At 35.4% G+C, this 21,645-nt stretch overlaps 1 protein-coding gene across 2 annotated transcripts; it reads left to right on the top strand.

Moving 5' to 3' along the window:
- The first annotated feature begins 1,058 nt into the window (after window positions 1-1,058).
- On the top strand, window positions 1,059-20,657 carry itpkca (inositol-trisphosphate 3-kinase Ca). 2 transcript variants are annotated; one of them, XM_087301264.1, is made up of 7 exons: window positions 1,059-1,735; window positions 8,786-8,885; window positions 12,468-12,681; window positions 15,885-16,089; window positions 16,526-16,627; window positions 16,838-16,909; window positions 18,688-20,657. In XM_087301264.1, the coding sequence occupies exons 1-7, from the start codon at window positions 1,376-1,378 to the stop codon at window positions 18,892-18,894; spliced, it is 1,260 nt and encodes a 419-aa protein (XP_087157390.1). In that variant the 5' UTR covers window positions 1,059-1,375; the 3' UTR covers window positions 18,895-20,657. The 2 variants fall into 2 exon arrangements, with proteins under 2 accessions (XP_087157390.1, XP_087157391.1); XM_087301265.1 differs by lacking the exon at window positions 1,059-1,735 and adding an exon at window positions 5,477-5,695.
- The last annotated feature ends 988 nt before the right edge of the window (window positions 20,658-21,645 follow it).

The following is a 21,645-nucleotide window of genomic DNA, read 5'->3' on the forward strand; positions in this document are numbered from 1 at the left end:
TAAACATAGAAGCGGTCTGCCTTTTCTTGATGGTTTGACTTTTATTTAAAGCTTTAGCATTTCTGCAGCTGCTTTCTGAGACATCTAAAGGCAGAAGCGTGCGCCGCAGCTAAATGTTTACACACTTGACCACATAACAAATTCTGTAGATGGGTAAGTATTGTGAACAACTTCGATGAAAACATGGAGGAACACTTTCACATGTCGAGATGTATGTAATATGTGTGTGTGCTGGTGCTCACTGGCTCCTTCATGTGCACATGTGTCGAGCAACTGAAGCAGAGCTTGAAGGTAAACAAACAGCAGTTTATCATGAGCATTTTATCAATAATTTTTTACAAAGTTGGCATTAAGAAGGAACATAGAAACGCTATCTGGCTAACATCTAGCAGTTAAATGTGTCTGGAAAAACATTCAAAAGCTTTTATTTCCATAGATGTTAATGCGTCTGGCTTAAGTAGGCATCTCACATCAGCGGGTTCTAGATTTGAACTCGCTCTCTGACAATCTTCTGCATTCACACAGTGCAGCATTCTGTCAAATTACCAGTAATGTTACAACTTCTCTTTCCCTACAGGTATTTTCAAAAAGGGCCTGTTCATACACGCAGACCTTTGTGGAAAATTCCCAGTAATCAGGTCTGTATGTGTTAAAGGGGCTATAGATTAACGTCAATTTGAGCGGCCTTAAAACATACAGGCAGGTATGTAAGTTTGCCTGCATTATTTTTTTTTTTATTACTCTCAAAGAGGTATACAATGTACTACTGAAGAAAAAAAGTGACCTACATTTTAGATAGCCCAATTCCCCATCCACACTACGAGCGACAATCAGAGACAAGCGACCACTAACACTACCCGACTTCAATTTCCCCTCAGGGCGACAAGCAGCTTCAAAGTTGCTGCTAGTGTGAATGCACTGCGGTCATTATTAATTTCTGTGTGAACTGTCCCTACGTCGTCTACCACCGGTTAGGTGGCGCTGTAAATCTGATTCTCATGTGACCTCTTCATGTTTGGCTCTGTTGCTTTAAAGAAAGGTGGGCGGGGTAAAACTGCAGTCTGTTCACGCGACGCTTTAACAGCGTTCAGCAAATAACACATTTTCCAATATCGCTGATAGACACATGAGCGTTTTAGTTCTTTAATACCTGCGGAATCTTTACTTTTTCACGTGATTGTATTCATACATGTACAGAATGCATTTAAAGCCCCTGAAGCGTTAAAACACTGGCCCAATATTGCTTTATTTTTGCATCCAAGCGAGGCGTCGCACACAAGGAGCGGCGGCGGTGCCCAGCGCGAGCCGGTTACGCGCCCTAATCTGGATAAACCCATCAACAACCTCAATGATCTAGTAGATCAGAAGCCGCGTGATGACCAAAACGCCCGATACCCCTGCCCCCTGCGTGGGTATGGGTGAAACCCAGCACAGCCACCCAGAAGAGCTGCTCTCCAGGCGCGCTCGCGTCGCTGTCCCCGAGCTGGTTGTGACCTGCGAGTGCGAGCAGAGCCCCCGGGGACCTTGCTCCTGTTCCCATCGCAACCCCGACGAGGAGTCCATCTGCTCGGACAGCGGACTCAGCGGCTCCCCCGCCTCGTCCCTGGCGCTCAGAAAACTCTCCAACTCGTCCTCAAGCGGCCTCTCGCCGGCTTCATCTTTTGAGGAATGCGAAGAGGATTTGCTGGGATACGTTGACTTTAACGTTAATCAGTCTCCAGGCGAAGCGCTCACGGTAAGAGTCTGTTTTACAGTTCAGGGATCAGTTCAGGACTTCAGGTTTACCCATGCGGAATTTTTTATATGTAAAAATATATGTAAACTGCCGTCTTATAGAATATTTTGAAATATTGCATATGATATATTTTATGTGGAGACCAAACATGAACTTGCAAGACATATGTAATTTGCATATCGCCTATTGCTCTGTTTCAGATTTCTTGGTTAACTTACAAAGTAAGATATTAAACATGTACTGCAAACGGTGAAAATTAAAGGGTGAAGTATTGCTTTTGGGGAATTGTATCTTCCCTTACAGAAGTGAACCATGGTTTAATAGTAAAAATCTGGATGATTGACCATTTGTTTATAACAGATAACTTACGCATACCATACGTTGCTAATGGTTGATTTGTGGTTCTAATGGTTTGACTACAAACACGTTTTGTGGTTAATTTTCTTAAAACCTGAGTATACATAGGTCTATTATATAATAATTTCATGTTTTCTCGTTGATTTATCCTATAAAAATAGCATTTACTTTTATCCTATCAATAATTCTCACTCAAGTTAAATTTTATGTAAAGAGTCAGTGGACTTTATGTGGTGTGTAAACACTGATAACGCTGTTAGAACAGTAGTTGACCTAAATCAATGTCATCATTTTATCAGTGCCATAATTTCCCAAATGCCAATGAAAAGCCTTAGAATTACGGAAATACTACGTTTTCAGAATATTAGAATGAGAGCTGTTTCATCTTAAGTCATTTCTAAAAGCTAAGCTGTCTGTTCACATATTTTAAAATACTTGAGTATTTCACCTGAGTACAGTTACTTTTGTAACTTTTGTTATTTTTGTAGGTGTTTTTGACTTTGTATTTTGAAGGGCACCAATTTGACCTCTTTTACAAGATGTAAGAAAAACCTTTTGGTGTCCCCAGAGTGTATCTATAAAGTTTCAGCTCAAAATACCCATCAGATTACTTATTATAGCTTCCAGAATCAGCCCATTACGGTGTGCAAATACATTGTAGCTGTTTTTGTATCCTTTAGCTTCAAATGCAAATGAGCTGCTTCTCCCCGCCCACTATTCTCTCGTGTGTCTGGTTCTCGGTTACAACAGATAAACAGCAGTCAGTGATAGAGACAGACATGGATAAAGCTAAAATAAAGCTCCTTAGTCAAAAAATAAAATAAAGTAAGTTTATTTGATGTATTTGTGGTGGAGTTTATTCAAGCCTTTCTGAAATAATGAGTCTGACACCATAAGGCTGTGGTGATTATAGCGGTTAAGAATTGCATAGTGATTTTACTGTATTTATTATAAACATGCTGTTAAAAAAAAAAAAAAAAAAAACGTTTTAAACTTATAAAAATCACAGAGAGGAGAGTTGTAACAGATATTTTAATCCCAGTTTATTTGCAAAAAATGTTCTGTGGATGTGTATACATGTTATTGTAGAAACATGGCACCTGTCAATTAATTCAGTGGGCAGGGAAAACCGTATGTCCACGTCATGTTGCGGTCGGCCTCAAAATCACTGTCATTTGGATCCTATTTTAACATCAGGAATAAAAAAAAAAAGAGACTTATTGGGTTTATATCACTCCAATAGAACAGTAAACATAGTTCTGTCCAAACAGCTTATGTTGATTTTGTAAGTTGATTTTCATCATAGGTGCTCTTTAATCAAAACAACTTTCAGTATTTTTGTAACTGTTGGTAGTGGTGTTGAAACACCTGGTTTTATGCTTTACTTGTGTGTGTTTATAAGATGCTCATACCTCTTTCCATTACAAAACAGCTATTTTTAACCTTTTTATTCAAATCTGACTACTTGCTATTGGATGTTTTATTTGTTTTATGTAACAAGCCAGAACAACTGCGTAATCGATCAAGGAAACATCTTAGTAAAATGACTAGCCTGTATCATGATGCTAGTAATAGATGGACTGCATAAAAGTGTTGGTCAGCTTTGAGTACTGTAGTGCTTGCAATGCTTCATTGTTAGTTCATGTTAGCTCAGGTTTATTAAATAATAATATCAGAAACAGCGTTTGATGATAAATAATGCAGCAGCACCACCATGTCGAACATAAACTATTAATAAATACTTTAGCATTTTTCATGTTAACAAATGTTTGCTAATGGAACCTGATGTTAAAATCTGCCAGAAGCAAATGTATTATGTGATGTTCTCATGGAAACTCCTATAGTAAATTGCAGTTGCAGATTCGTCAAATAGAAATGTGCACTCAGGTGTGTATGATTGGGCTCAATACATTCAGTTGTTAAGTAATCCTTGTAATAACTGATTAACATTATGGGCTTCAGGTCATGGAGTATTGTTGTATATCACGGTGGAAATTCCACAAGTATCCTTTCTTTTTCCTTTCTTGTTTCAAGAGTCAGAGACTTGTAAGAAAGTGCAACCGAGTAGTGCAAATGCCTGTTAAGAAGAAAGGAATTTTCAACATTGCAACTGTATAGGTGTTTAAAGGGATAGTCCATCTAAAAATCTAAATTTACATACCATATACTCCCCTCAAAGGAACACTCAGCTTTTTTTTCAAAATAGGCTCATCTTACAACTCCTCTGGAGGTCAACAGTTGAGTTTCAATTCCACTTTTTTATTCATTCAAGCCAATCTCTGGGTCTGAAGGAGAACTTTTAGCTTAGCTTAGCATAAATAATTAAATCAGATTAGACCATTAGCATCTCGCTTAAAAAAATCATAATAATAATAATAATTTAAAAAAAAAAGAGTCTTTACTCTTCTGTATATAATTGCTTCTGCTGCACTTATGCATGGTGGCAGCCTTGATTAAAATACCAGAAAGAGAGTATAGTTCAGGGGTGCCCGAACTTAGTCCTGGAGGGCTGGTGTCCTGCATAGTTTATCTCCAATTTTCTTCAACACACCTGCCTGGAAGTTTCAAGTATACTTCCAAAGAGCTTGTTGGCTGGTTCAGTTGTGTCTAATTGTGGTTCGAACTAAATTCTGCAGGACACCGGCCCTGCAGGACTGAGTTTGAGCACCCTTGGTATAGTTCCTAGCCATATCAGCCTAGAAAATAGCAACTTTTCATTTTCTGTCGGTCTTAGTAGAGCATGAAACTACAGAATTGTCAGTCTTTAAATAGAAAATGTATCTTTTTTGTATTATTTGAGTGAGATGCTAATGGTCTAATCTGATTTAATGGTTTATGCTGAGCTAAGCTAACAGTGCTCCTGCTAAACCCAAAGATCAACAGAGTTGATTAAAAACTGTTGCCTGTTCACACATATTTATAGTTTTTTTTATTCTCTGAACACAAAGAATTTAAAAGACCCTGTTTTCCAACATTCTTCGAAACATCTTCTTTTGTGTTAAACAGAAGAAAAAACTAAAACACAGTAATAACATTGTAAATGATGACAGAATATTTTATTGTTGGTGCTATACCTTTAAATACAATCAGAAGTGTGCTGTTGTAGGATCCGTTCCATCTCCAACCTCTTTGATGATGCTATTGAATAGGATTTGTTATGGATCATGAGACGAAAAAAGTGGCCCATTGAGAAACTCATAATAGTCAGTCAATACTCCATTGAAACTGAACTTATAAGGTCAACAGATGGATGCACCTCCAGCTCTGTATTGTGATTCTGTCCCACTTTGTTCTGGAGAGTGTCATTCTTGTCTGACTGGTTTTCCACTAGCTGTGAGTGAGTGAGTGAGTGAGCTTAAAGAGCAGACAGAACTGTACCGCTTTGGAGGTTAATTGGCTTTGGTCTAAGGGCAGGCGTTTGGTGGATGGTTATTTTCCTGGTGGCAGAGCATACAGTAATTATGGGTCACAGTGGCATGAAGTCTTTTAGAGTGTAGGATGGGAAGGTGGATGTTATGTCAGCTCAGAGGTACTTGAGGGATCTTGTATACGGTCAAAACGGCGGGAAGGAAGGAATCAACACTTCGAGACAGTCGGGAAGAGGTATGGGTGAATAGCAGAACTTTGAAGGCTTGTTTATTTTAACACTACGTATTTATGAATCTATTATTTCTTTTATAGATCTATAATAATACAATTATACAACTTTTCCAGCATACATTTTTTATGATTCCATTAAGACAATGGGCTCATTAAAACCATTGTTACTGAAAAACATAGTTTTGCCATAACTTTAGACTTATAATGTTTATTGATTGACTGGTTGATTTAGATTTTTTATTTATTAAATGTATTTGTTCCAAACAGAAAAATCATACACAAAACAATTATTTAAACAAAATAGATTTCAACATGGTCAGAATGAAGCAGGAGGAAGCACAAGCTTTATCTCATTCGTCTATTACTTTAACTTAATTTTTCTTTTACTTATCTCTTCTTTTACATAAGTCAAATGAGCTTTACACGAGACATATTTTATCCTTTTGGCATCTTTGACATTGTACAAATGGAATCAAAATATATATTTACATTTTATGAAACAGACCCAAAAAACATAGTATTGCAAACAGCCATCAATTAAAATTTCATCATACCTTTTTCCTTTTCAGTCGCCTTTATTAATCATTATATTCCTTTAATAATATATTTATACAACTTTTTAGACTGATTAATATTCTGGCATTGTTTGCGAATCTGTTCCATAATGTCCCACCACACACAGACATGCACAACTTTTTTTAAAGCTGTCCTGGTTTTCAACCTCAAAAAAAAAAAATTGTCCTTCTCTTATATTATATCCCCCTTGTCTTTCGTCAAAAAACTTTTGTATGCATTTCAGAAGTAATTTATTCCTAGCTTTAAACATAAATTGTGCTGTCTTAAATCTAAATAAATCATTAAACTTGAGTATGTTCAATTTAAAGGATTTATCTGCTTCAAATACCCCAAATTTTCTATCAGTCTAATGACTTTTTTCTGCATTGTACATAAGGATCAAAAGTTAGATTTATATGTATTTCTCTCATTATCTTTCATATATATTGGGGTTATAAGCATGTGTAAGTAATATGAAGCGTTCACGTATCTTTTACGAGTTGGGTATTTGTAAAACACAAGCAAAGCGGCTCTATGGAGAGACACTGCAGTGCTGTTGAAGATTGTGGGTTTTTACAGCCGTTTGACGGATAAATATGAATTTTTAACTAAATTGTTAGCGGTGCCAAACAGCATTTCCTGTTCTTTACTTCCTTGCTACAACGTACCGTTATTGTTAGAAACTGTGCATGTAATGCAGGGGTGTCCAAACTTTTTGGGCCGAGGGCCAGATGCAAAAAAAAAAAAACGTTGTTGCGGGCCAAATTTTACATATATCACACAGACACGCGCATATATATATATATACACACACACACATTTCTAAACATATTACTTTTAGTAACTCATTTCTAATTACTAATTTATTTTATCTTTGCCATGACGATAGTAAATAATATTTGACTAGATATTTATCAAGACACTTCTATACAGCTTAAAGTGACATTTAAATGCTTCACTGGGTTAGTTAAGTTAACTAGTCAAATTAAGGTAATTAGGCAAGTTAATTGGGCAACAATGGTTTGTTCTGAAGACTTACGGGGCTAATAATTTTGACCTTAAAATGGTTCATAAAAAATTAAAAACTGCTTTTATTCTAGCCGAAATAAAACAAATAAGTCTTTCTCCAGAAGAAAAAATATTATCAGACATACTGTGAAAATGTCCTTGCTCTGTTAAACATCATTTGGGAAATATTTAAAAAAGAAGAAATAAATCAAAGAGGGGCAAATAATTCAGACTTCAACTGTGTATATAGATGGATAGATAGATAGATAGATAGATAGATAGATAGATAGATAGATAGATAGATAGATAGATAGATAGATCATAACAAGAACTGCTGCTTAATTAAATGCATGTAATAGCGACACCCGGTGTTTATTTATTGAATTTTTGTTCATTTTTGTATAGCGGGCCAGATGCTATTGATATTTATAAAAAGCCTCGCGAGCCGCAACAAAACTGATTGCGGGCCGCAGATGGCCCGCGGGCCGTAGTTTGGACACCCCTGATGTAATGGATCAATTTGAACAAATAAAAACACAGGTTGTGGCTCACAATCCACAGCTTCTTCTATTATGGTTGGAGCTGCTCCTTCTTTTAGGAGTTTTTAGCCGAATCCAGCACTGAACTGAGAGTAATTCTTTAAGCTGTTCTTTGTCAAATGCTAGCTATATGTTTTTATAATTCTATGTAACATAATTCAAATTAAATTGTAAGCACTTCTCTCTGTGTGTCATGTCTTTTGGAAGCTCAAATACAGAAGTTAAACAATTTTAGCTTTCTCTGCTATAACATTACAGTGCCTCTGGCCTCGCCCCTTTGTTGAGCTGGGTGTGTGCGTGTGGTGAATGTGCATAACATGAAGTGTTTATGATTTCACTAACTTGGATGTATTTTTTGTAGTCCCCAAACTCTGATTGCTTTAGGGTTTGCTAAGCGAATGATAAGCTTTGATAAGCTTTTAGCGTATTACATTCAGGGATGTTGCTTGTGTTCACACAGCTGCATTATACATGAACTAAAGTTTAAAATATGATAGCATAGTGGACCACCCCTTTAATGAGTGATTTTTATATTTCAAAATAAGAAAAAAAGAAAAACTTTTTAACTTGTAAAAAAAGACAATGTTATTCTTGCCACTATCATGTACGTCAGTGGCCATTTTGCCTCCACCATTTTATCTGGCAGCACAACAAACTGGCACCTGTAAATGTTTCATGAACGTCCTTCTAAGATTAGCTATTTCTTAATCACAGCCTCTTGGTGTATTGCTTGATGACTTTGTTTAGTCCGAGATTGTCGTCAATGATTTGCCTCATGGGGAAAAACTCGACCTATGGTTAATAGAGGATAGGGAGTTGCCCGTTGGAGCTTGAGCTTGACTGAATGCACTCGGTGCCCCAGTGCTATTCACTGTATACTATATGAAGATGAGACGACCCTTGGACACAACTATTGCATGCAGTCTTAAGGTGTTGAGTGGCAGGAGAGTCCCATTTATGTGTTTTTTCTCTCGATTCTCTTCATTTAAAGACTGATCTGTGGAAAAAGTCCAAGAATATGGTGAACTGGTCTCCTCCTCCAGAGACGGTGAAAAAACGCTCTCCATGGGTGCAAGTGGTCGGCCATGCAGGTTTGTTTTTCATCTTTAATATTTGTTGATTTGTGCTGATATCTTGATGCATTGAGTTCCAACCAGAAATTGCACTGGTTTCCACCTGGTTTTAAAGGTTCCATGAAATTAAAATAATTTTTTTTTTAGATGTTAGTATAGTATTTTTTAAATGTTAATTTTAATAATCTACCAAAAAAGCTGGTGTGCACCAAAACAGTGTCAAAATTTGTATGTATAGGATATAAAACTCAAATAAACATGTAAAGCTTGTAGTTTGTCACTTCCGCCTCAATGGATCAACAGGTTTTGTCACCTCATCCTTCAGTTTCTCATTAAATCGTGACCAATCAAATTTTCTCTAGTATCTGACATGCCCCACACCTTCAAGACGACTGCCACTGGTAGAGATTTGATAAAACAAAACACTATTTTGGCTGTTTTTTTTTAAAGGGGAGGAGCTATACTATGTCCCACCCTTTCCATGTTTTGGTTGATTACTTCAAACATCAAATTAAAGTGTACGTTTCAAAGCATTTCACAGAAATTCACTATTTAGTCATAATAATGCATGATGGATTCATCCAAGTATTAACATGCACTGAAATGTTTGCTTTTATTTCTCTTGCGAGGCCTTGCATTTGGATTTCAACAAGACTCTTCCATATTTTTTTTGTCATGCTCTACATTACTAGTCATGTTTCCATTCCCCTATTTTTATGCATATTTTGGACATGCGCATAAAAAAGGTTGATCGAAACGGCAAGATGCAAATACATTGTGCATAACGCAGTGAGATAAACTTTTAATTCCACAATAAACAATGTGCATAAACTACAATAGAAACACTTTACCGAACAAATACAAGCATTTTATCATTGATGATGATAAAAATATGTGTGAATGGACAAACCAGCAGGCTGAGCACACTGTTAAACATCTGAAATGTCGGTTTGGTCATTCTAAAACGCCTTGACCATCTCAGTATTATTGTTATTATATTATTAATGACCTCCAGAATTGTTAAGTCTCTGTGCTTCGCGTCTTACGCCTTCAAAGGCCACCACACATTCACTGTGTGTCAGCATTTGTCTTCTGAGGTGCAAGTAATTTATTAAATAAGGAAAAGTTTCACGCAGCTTCTCCTATCACAGTGAATTCTGTTTTTGCTCTTGATATTTGGCGCCAGTTAAGTGACTATTTTGTTCTCTTTGAATCATTGGATAGAAACGCTGCTTTATTCGCATGTCTTTAATGCAATATTCCAGTTTTGCACATAAATTTAATTTGCATCTTTAGATGGAAACACAGCCACTTTTTCAAATTGGATTGGGGAGAATGCGCTTTTAGGCTAAACTATCGAGATGGAGCAAATTAGCTTGAGAGTACAATCTCTGTGCAAATGGGGGTGAAAAGTTTTGCAAGTGATTTACACGTACTGTATGCATCAGCTCATTTTCATAATGTCAACTGAGCACATAAACTAGAGTAAATTGGATTGCTGAATAATAATGATGATGGTAATAAAGTGCGAATGATTTAACAACACAGCTCCAAAATTAGGACTTGTTTTTTATTAGGTGTGTTAAATAATGGCACAACTCCAGGTAAACTGAGGTGCCGGTTACACTAGTGCATTCTTATCTTAAAACGTATTCATTTTGTTATGGTTATGTATTTTGAAAGTGCTAAAGAACCTGTTTTAGTTTTGAAATGCAGGTTTAAAGAGCCAAAAACCAAATTTGATTGAGGGTCGTGGGTCGAATTTATACCAAACCATATATATTACATTTGCCTTGGGTATTTTCCTAATTTATTCGGTAATATTTAAAAATGACTAGAAAATGTTGCTTTAAAATATATTAACTAATGCGGTTTAATTTTAAACATTTTATAATGACCATATTACAGTAAAAGCATAAACAATCCCATTTATAATACAATGGGGTTCAATGCGGAATACACTAGTCAAGCTGCTCCGGCCTTTACCTTCATTTGCTCACAGATATCTTGTGCATTGTCCTGTATCTGTCAAGTGACTGTTTTGATTCATTTACAACATTTGATTGAATCATTTTATTTCAGTTGGCTTGTTTTGTAGGTCAGCAATAAAACAAACAAGCAAAAAGTTACTTTAAATTTGAAAAGACAATCGCTGTAAAAGACAACCCCAAAAATTCGTCCCAACCACCTCCCCATCATTCTCCTTCTTTTTTTAGATGAGATGGGGGCCAAATCAAATGTTACTATAGGCCAACTTTGGGCATCTCTGGTATAGAAGGACTGAAATGCAAAGTTTTAAAATGGCAGTGAGTACACAATCACTCTCAGATGGGTCTACTATTGTTCTGTGCTTCTTCAAGTCCTTCTTATATGACCATTAAACCAGCTGTAAAATGGTAATTTGAGAAAGCATATTTGCATGCCTAGTTGGATTCAAGGGTTACGTATCATGCATTTTATACTGTATGTGGATGGAGGTTTTGCTTTCTGAAATGCAATAAAAATACCAGTCTGGAAAAGAAAGGTTTTATTCTAAAATGCAATTTTGAAATGAAAGCACACCAGAGTAAACAGCACCTGATTACCTGAACCGTAGTAAATGCTTTGCATGATTTATTGAAATATTCTTATAACCTAAACTACACTTGTTTTTTTTGTTTTCAATTTTTGCTGTTCAGTCTCTTTTTTTTGATGATTCAAAATATGTGTGAGCTGCTAATACATTGCACACGTGCAAAGGTTTACAGTAATTACAAATTATTGTTACATGACAAATTACTGATTTAAAATATAGCATATTGATTTCCTCATATAAAAGCATGTTTATATATTCAATCATATCGAAATCTCTATATACCTTTATAGGGGGGTTCGTTACTGTGAGAAATCGCAGAGCGGTCCGTTTGTATAAAGTCAAGTCGAGCTTTACTGTCCTTCCACTATGTGTGTGGACATGCAGAGGAACGAATTGTCGCGTCTCGCAGGACAACGGTGCTACATAAATTAATCATAAATACAAACACAACACTGGACCTACAGTAAGAGCTATTTTTAAAAAAACCTATGCATAACTAACATATTATAAGAAGAGGTGTCATGATCAGCCAAGAACAACAAATCGGTTGTTCCAAGGAAGGTGAATTGGTTTATAAGTGCTTTGGTGGTGAAATTTACAAGTGAATAAACAAAGAAAAAACAGGAAACTCGAAATTAAAAAGAAAACTCTACAATAAATCATGGATCAATGAGCAAAATTTTCAAATGTTTTCTACATCCAAGACATTGCTTTCCACACATGACATCTCTTCCAATTCATTCATTTACATAATCATGACAATAAACAAATGATAAATACAAAACACTAGACCATTTATATCAACACCCACTACTTTTAGGCGTACATTACCTCAGTCCACTTGATATTATCAGTGCCTGCATATAGATAATGTCATTTAATGTAGCTGTGTACGCGTTTGCGGTATGGATATTCTTGCACATAGTTTTATAATCATGGAGTCACTCCGTGGTCGGTACTCTATTTTTATTGCTGCATTGAGAGATTATTGTTTCATCTGTGCATGTTTTTGTTTGCTCCTCCAGGAAACTTTCAGACGGACAGCGATGGAAGGCTGCTGAAGAAGTACTGCGAGTCTGAACAGCAGTGTTTTCTGCAGCTCATGAGCGACTCGTTGCGGCCCTTTGTTCCGGGATATTACGGCGTGACTCAGCGGGATGAGCAGGATTACAACCTGATGGATGACCTGCTGGCCGACTTTGACTCTCCCTGCATCATGGACTGCAAAATGGGAAGCAGGTAAGGATGTGGTGGTTTCAGTGTTTCTGCATTCTTGCACAACTGCAGCTTTTCCTGGCCGACCTGCACTTCAGCAGGAAGAGTCAATCTGACCAGCATGCAAAGCAACAAACCACAGTCTATTTTTATTTGCGGTTCAGCAGTGTATAATGATAAAATTAGCTTTAGTCATGTCATAGCAGTCCTGACCAAAGATTACACTGTAAGAAATATCCGTACATTAACAGTTCTTTTGTGATTCGTGTTTTTATATATTTTATTTTCTGTAACTTTATTTTGATGGACCGTTTGAGTATTAGTTGACTGTCTGCTTAATATATGCTGATACTGCTCCTTTAACAGACTATAAGAAACTTTGCAAGTATATGTCAACTTACACTTAGCCTAACCCAAAACCCCAACCTAACAGTCTACTTATAATCTAATGAGAATTAGTTGGCATGTAGATGCAATCTAACTTAATTCAACAAACAGACCATCAAAATAAAGTGTGACCCTATTTTTTCCAGTTTTTTTTTTGGTTTTGAATTGCTTTGTGGGACCTTGATCTTACGTCCAACAATTTTTAACCTTGAAAAGTTCAAAAAAGTGACCTTTTTATTAACATTTTTAATAGTTTAAAGTGATGTGCAGATATAAATGTTATGTTATATATCTTTTTCAGGTTTTACCTGCCTATCTTAAATTTGTGTGACACTTTTTTCATTTCACTGGCCTTTTTGTCACAAGCAGCTGTGATACATGCATTATTGACTTATTTACCTGTTGTAGTTTGTCCATGAATTAATGGGAACACTTTACAATGAGGTTCATTTAGTCAATGTTAATGTATTTACTAACATGAACTAACAACAAACAATTATTCATTGCATATTTATTCATCTGTTAACATTAGGTAATGAAAAGAGAAACATTTATTGTTAATACATGTGCATTAACTTCTGTTGAAAAGCAAAACTTTGGATTTAGAAATGCATTAGTAAAGTTTAAACTATGATTACTAAAGGCTGTACATTTTTTTGTTCCTTCTTAGTTCATGTTAGTAAATACATGAATGTTAACAAAAAACGTATTGTAAAGTCAAGTCACAAGTGCAACCAAATAATGAAAAGCATTGTTGGAGCCCTTCAGCTATATTGTTCACTTTTTATTTTATTTTTAATACATTTATTTATTTTATTTAGTTTTTAGGTTATTGTATTTTAAATAAAAAATTACATTTGTTTAGATTTTTAGTTTTTATGTAGTTTTTAGTTTATTTTAAATGAATTTTTTTAATTAGTTTTTTAACAGTTTTCTTCAAACTTGAATAATTAACAACAATTAATTAACATATTTTATTAATAATCTATTTCTGTAACTATTTCTTTTTCCTAAATAGGGATGTTATTGGTGTCTTGTCACTTGCTATTTTTACAACAGATTGTCATCTTTTATTATTGTATACTTAGTTATATCATGTTTTTTTAATTGTTTATTGTTCATTTTTATTATTATTTTTGTACATAAGTATTACCCCAAATCCTCAAAATCTTTAAAGTTAGAATGAAATGAAAATATGCCCAATGGTTTTTAAAAAGACAAAAGCTTTTTGATGATGTTTAATAATGTTTGTCATTTATTTATTAGAAATTAGTAGCTTATCTACGTCAGACAGAGAATAAAAATGACTGCATGTCTGATCACAAGTGTTTTAACATCAACTCCGTTTTCAGCTAAACTGATAAAAACTTTCCACTTGTGCTGTCAGTATTTGGACTTTGGTTTGTCTATGGACTATGGGTGTGCCACCTAAAGCTGAGTCTACAAAACAGCAGATGACAGTGTTCAAACAATAGCATCGGATATATGATCGCTTTAGGTCAACAGCTTTGTTCATGTTCAAATAAAGCAGTCCTGTAATGTTTGTTTACGAATACAAATGACAGCATTTTCATGCTAAACAATTCTGCCTGTGGTCATGTTAATGTAAACTAATATACAGCATTATAAACAGCATAAATAAGCTCATCACCTTTCAAAAATAAATTTTTTATCCAGTTCTCAGTGAATAAAGACATTATATTTTGGTGCATTTAAGCAAATCAGTATTTGCTTTACTAGTTATTATAAGAGTTTGGTCGCCGAACATCATTAGAAATAGAAAGATTATACATTTAAATGAAAAAAAAAAGACAAAACTGCAAAAATTTAAATAAATGTTATATTTTAATGTTTCTCTTAATTAAAATGGTATTTAATATTTTCTTATAGCATTAATTTGGGTTAGGGCTGGGCTGATAAACGATATTATATCAACTCGCAATAAAATTTATGTCAAAAACAATGATAAGCTCTAGACTTTTTTACCCTACATTGATCTAAGAGCCAATCACATAGCAGACATGTGCAACAATGTGAATCTAAAAGTGTGTTGATTTTAGAGATGTACCGAATTTTTAGCCACCGAAGATTTATCATCCAAAAATATGTTAAGCCATTTAATGGAACATTGAATTTTTGTGGCTTCAGTCATTGTTGGGGTACTCTTTTAAATCTGGAAGCGTTAACAACTTATATTGAAATATATATCGTTATCATTCAATATGGTAAATAATTATCAAGATTGCGTTTTTGCCATATCACGCTGCCCTTTTTTGGTTGTCATTTAAGTTATTTTGTTAAATTAGCTCTAGTTTTTGCTTTAGTACTGACTTGTATAACACTGTCGTAAATACATGGGACATGACAACAGCATAAAATACAAAGACAAAAATCCCCTCAGGTACAGATTATGTGCTTTATTCATTGTTGAATGCTACCATTGTGAGGTTGAATACTCATTTTACATGACATTTATTTCCATACTACTGAAAGCAGCAGCAGATTGTTTACGTCAGATCTCTAGGGTGAAAAACGGTTTGAAAATAAAAGTCAGTGACTCTTTAACAAAATCATTATTTTGTCTATGTACTTTTAATAGTGTTAAAATGGTTTAATATGCATTTATATGCTTACAAACCTAACTATTTCATTGGTAGTGGCTGATATTTATATTATTAAATGAATGACTATAGTATTTTCTTGTGTTGTGTTGCAGATAGCCAAATTGCTGGAATCTTTGTTGGTGTAATGTGTAAATACACATACAAATGTATTATGAAGAAAATACTAATCTAAAAGAGAGATCTGTGAGGGGTGTACTCATTTATATGTGCTTTCAGGACGTACCTGGAGGAAGAGTTAAAGAAGGCCCGCGAGTGTCCTCAGCCGCGCAAAGACATGTATGAGAAGATGATTGCTGTGGATCCTGAAGCCCCGACTGAGGAAGAGCGGCTTCAGCAGGCAGTGCTGAAGACCAGATACATGCAGTGGAGAGAAACCCTCAGCTCAACTGCCACGCTGGGATTTCGCATCGAAGGCATCAAGGTACAGATTCAGGAGCTTTCTGTCAAATTCAAACAAATACTGACTGGAAATGTGAACCTCACTACTGAATGTAAAGGCACTAGCATCACCGCTTCTGTGTGGAACTTAAAGGCTCAAATGAATTTCAAATTAAGGAAAACACTTCCTTCAAGAATGTAGTGGTATTATTACAGTGGGGAAATCCCTGTCTTTAAGTATATCACAAAATTTTTAGTAACATTTTAGTTTCAGTACCAATTCTCTGTTATCTAGTGGTTTATACCCACCTATTATTAGTATAATGGTTTATTTGGATAAAATACAAAACCTTTTAAAAAGACAATGCATGACCTTATTCAACATCCATAATCTTACCTAATACTCAAACCAAGTCATAGTTAATTGTAGTGAATGGTTTATTCAGGGTAAATAAAGTTTTATTTTGATCTGTCTTCAGAAATCAGACGGCACTTGTAACACCAACTTCAAGAGAACAAAGTGCAAAGATGAAGTGGTCCAAGCTCTGGAAGACTTTGTGGACAACAACATGCTAATCCTGGTATGAATTTTTTGTGTCAGGATATCACATATTTATTATAAATGTAATGATATTTATTAATTTAACAGTATCTGTTGTTATCTAACTAAAACCAATGACTATCTTGTCATATTTTTGCCAATAAATGCAATGTTGTGATTTTAGTTTTTTAATATTATTTCTACTTGCTTGAAATAATGGCTTTAACTAATTGGTCTTTTTGGTCTACAGAGAAGCTACCAACAGCGCCTACAGGAACTAAGAGACATACTGGAAAAATCAGACTTCTTCAAAGCACATGAGGTGAGATGCATCTTTATTTACAAAGAATTCATTCATTATAAAACTTAGTGCTTCTCTATTGAACACTGTTAATGTAAAAAAAAATAGCAGGCTCTCACAAAGAAAATCTTTGCTGTTTTAAATACGTGCACTTTTATAGTAAGGTAAATTCTAATTGGCTCAGGTAAATTCATTAACTATGTTTCCATCGAAAGATGCGAATTAAACTTGGAATTGGCACAAAACTGGAAATCATGTAAAACATTTGTGGATACAGCACCGTATACATCCAATGATTCACAGAGAACAAAATCATCACTTCCTAATAAACCAATGCCAAATATCAAAAAGAAAAATGAAAGGTGTTGCTGTAGGAGAAAACCATTTTTCTTGTATAAAAAAACTACATCTTAGAAGACGAAACACAATAAACATGCGGTGGCTTTTAGAGGCATGAGATGCTCTTTATGAGCACAGCCACTCAAAACTGGTATGAAATATTATAATACTAGAATTATATTACTAATAATTCTACTAATTATACAAAAAAAAACACTTTGACTTTTGGGTAAGCTGGAATTGTTCATGCTGGAATTTATTCTGTAAATGTCTTTCCATTATATTTTATTTTATGCACATTTTTTTCTTATTAGATAAAATGTTCGTCATACTCAATTGTGTATACAAATAAAAAAATATATATTTTAATTCTACATAAAAAACACAAAAGAATTGGGTATCATGACTCAAATTACATCATTGTATGTAGACCATTTTAAGGGATGTAAACAAAAACACTGGTCCCATAGTATTTCATATTTTACATTTTTAATTTCTAAAACTTCAGAGAATCCAGAAATTGTGACATTGATAAATTATGTTTTGGTAGATGTTTTAACAGTGAAGTTATGATTGAATTGCCTCTGAATTACAGTTATGAAAAAGTTAGATTACAAGCAGGAAATGTTCATGGCCCATTGACATGACCACACTAGAATGGTTTATATATAAATATTCATGAGTCACATTTATAAAACAGCAGTAATCCTTTGTGACATTGAAACTGAACATTTTTATCAGCATCCTTGGTTTATGTTGTTATTTCAATAAAAAAAAAAAATTAAATAACTTATTCTTTGCCATAAAAGTGACATTACTGATCCTAACCACATGAGCTTGAGAAATGCTAATTTTAGAAGAAACATTCAGACAGCGTTTAGAGGTTTTTGCATCTAAACTCTTCAAATGCAATATTACAAAATGTGCATTAACATAGATGCACATAAACATAGCTATTGTTTTTGTGATTCATCTGCTGGAAAACAAACTGTAGGAGAGTAATTGGTTCCACTTTATATTAACTACTTTGTACTTGCATGTAAATACAAATCCAAATGTACTTACAGTGTTCATAATGTACGGCAGAACACTTCTGGTGCTCTTGAGGTGGGATATGGGGACAGGTTTGATGGTATTGGTAGCTTTAAGAGTGGGTTATGGTGTGAGGGATGGTCAACAGTGTAATTATACATGTAATTACAGAAATTAATTACAGATGTAATTTACATGTAGGTATTTAATCAAGAATAAGTACAATTTATAAACATGTATTTGCACAATAAATACAATGTAACTAATGATTAACGACAGTGTAAGTACATATTAGTTAAGGCCTCTTAATATAAAGTGGGACCATTTATTTATTTATTTGTTTATTTATTAATTAAGTTATTTTTTGTGTGTGTTTGTTGTTATATCTATTGTCACTGAAAATTGGACTTTTCTGTGATTTCCTACAGGTGGTGGGCAGCTCTTTATTATTTGTCCATGACGTGACTGGCAAGGCTGGCATCTGGATGATAGACTTTGGAAAGACTGTGCCCATGACGCCGCCTCTCACGCTGGATCACCGCAGCCCATGGCTGGAGGGCAACCGAGAGGACGGATACCTGTGGGGCCTGGACAATTTCATTGACATTCTGACCACCATGCTTCAGGAGAAGTGAAAGCCATCGTGGATATTCAGAATGGTCTGATTCTCCAGTATATTTGCTCTATATGGACAGTAGGTGAAGGCGGATGAGAGCGGTTAAAGTTGAACATCTGAGCCTATGAATTTACCTGCTGATGTTGTAAGCCCTTCGCTATTTAATCCTTTTCAACTCTTTGGAAAAGCTGTATGTATTTTTACACTGTAAATAGAATTTTATTTAAGCGGTTTGCTGTTAGTGGTTGACGAGTGAAAGATTAGCTTAGTTTTATAAACATTGACCATCTGAAGGGAAATCATTACAGTTGTGATGTTTGGTGACAGTTCTGTCATCGTTTACTCACCCTCACGCCTTTCCAAACATGCAAGACATCAAACACAATCAAGATATTTTCAATAAAATCAGAGGAGGGATTTCTCTCCCCCTTTAAAAACTAACGGTTGTAAAGACGCATAAACTCAGCAATAAAAGAAGTAACAAAACATAACAAAAGAGACACAGTTACTTTATATTACGAACTGGTATTATTTAGGTTGTCATTCACAAAATTATTGATCGAGGTTGAAGCTCAAACATGACCTGAAAGAATGAACCTCATTGGCTTTGCACATCAGGTAAACATGTTTCAGCTTCCATGACCAGATTTGAACAGCATACATTTAACACATAGTTCACCAAAAAAGAAAATTTGGGCATTAACTCATACTTGTTTCAAACCTTAATTAGTTTCTTTCTTCTGTTGAACACAAAAGAAGGTATTTTAAAGAAAGCTGGAAACTTGTAACCATTGACTTAAATAGTATTTGTTTTTCCTGCTATGGAAGTCAATGGTAATGGTTTTCAGCTTTCTTCAAATGCTCATAAAAGTTTGGAACCACTCTATGGTGAGTAAGTGATTATATCTCTACAAAAAACTTGAGTTATACCAGTTTATTCTTATGGAAAAGTAGATTTGGGTGAAGTGTTTTTCACTTGAGGGAAAGAAATCGCTCAGATTTTTAAAAAAATATCTTCATTTGTTGTCTTGTATTCTGATGTCTTATGGGTTTGAAATAAACGATGACGGAATTTTCATATTGGGGTGAGCGAACCAATGAGTTCCTGAATTACTAAAGAAAATCTGGACCATTCTTATTTTTGCGATTGCTGCCAGATATTTGTTTTTTCTCAGTTTTATTTTATATTTTTGACCAAATGACTCTAATTTGGGAGGGATTTGGAATTGAACTAAAGTGCGCACTACTAACAGCCTGAAAAACTGAAGCTGAATCGCAGGACAACAAAGACCTCTTTCGCAGCACTGACTAAATAACATTGCGTAGCTCTTAAAATAATGAAAACTTGATTGAATGTTTTGATTCACATCAAGCACGGTGAGTTGAAGTGATGTTATGCTTCACATTCCTATGTTGTGTGGATTTTGCATGCAGGCAAGGTGAACACAGGATGTCATTTATTAAACCTTTAAACAGCTCCTGTTAATAGCAAATAGATGACTGCCAGTTGAAACGAGAATGGTGGCTGGGATTTTATGAGCCAGTACTATATTTATGCACAAATACATTGTTAGTTTGATCTCACGTTATTGAGGTTATGTGTTGTATATGATAATTAGTACTCAACGTGTAATCATTATGTTGGGAGCTTTTTTGTCTTGGTTCTATCTGTTTTGCAGTTAGTATTCGGGTTGCTGTGCTAACTACAGAATCTTTTCTCCAAACTGGGTAATTTTGTAAAGATGTTTGGCTGTCAGCACAATAAACATGAACATGCTGTCATTTTGTTTGCCCCCTCATCTTTCAAAACCAAAACCATGGATCTGAGGTCTGTTTCAGAAAGGAGGTTAAGTGAACTCTAAGTATATCAACCCTGAATTGATTGGGAAACTATAGTTTTGTTTTTTTTTCAGAATGGGAGGTATGTCAAACCTGAGAGGGTTAGTCAAGCACATATCTAAAAAGGAGGTGATTAATACTCACCATGTGTAACCCCACCGGTCCTAAACCACCCAACCCGCTCTGAGCTGGGATCGAACTGTCTACCTTCTGCATAGGAGTTGGTTGCTCTAACAAGGAGGCTAAAGACCATGGCCTATAGCGTCTGTCGTTAGAGCACCTTTAGAGGTCAGAGGAGTGAGGTTTACTTGCACAGCACTTCACTAGCTGGCCTCCGTTACACATGGTAACTTTCTATGAAGCTAATCTAGGGCCTGTATCATGTAGCTGGATTTGCTGGTTAGCAAGTTACATTTCTGTTTATTTTGCATCAGTCTTGGGTTTTAGGTAACATGAAGGCAGCTCGACTTTATTCACTCTTTGTTGCCATGGTATTATTAAGCAGATGAGCTGAGCTACCTTCATGGTACCTAAGGGTGCTTTCACACCTACACTTTTGTTTCGGAACGTATCTCGTTTGCCCAGTTAGCGCGGTTCGATTGGCATATGTGAACAGGGCAATCGCGCTCTGTTCCGCGCCAAAGTAATCGCTCCGAGATCGCTTGAATGAGGTGGTCTCGGCTCGATTGAAACGAACCCTGGAGCGGTTACATTGCAGTGAGAAAGCGATTCGATCCGAGCGCGGTTATATCACAGTGTTTTATGGATATGTAATAGGCTTACGGCTATATGAAGAGAGAATTATGAGTAGGGCGGGAAGTTTCGCAAGTCTCCGGATGCCCGCAAACGAGTGATGATCTCCCGGTAATCTCGCGTCTCTCTCCCAGTCCTCAAATAGGCATCGTCGCGCACCCTTCTCACCCCTCCCCAC

The sequence above is a fragment of the Danio rerio genome, chromosome 21 (genome assembly GCF_052040795.2).
Source record: "Danio rerio strain M-AB ecotype USA chromosome 21, GRCz13ab, whole genome shotgun sequence".
NCBI lineage: Eukaryota > Metazoa > Chordata > Actinopteri > Cypriniformes > Danionidae > Danio > Danio rerio.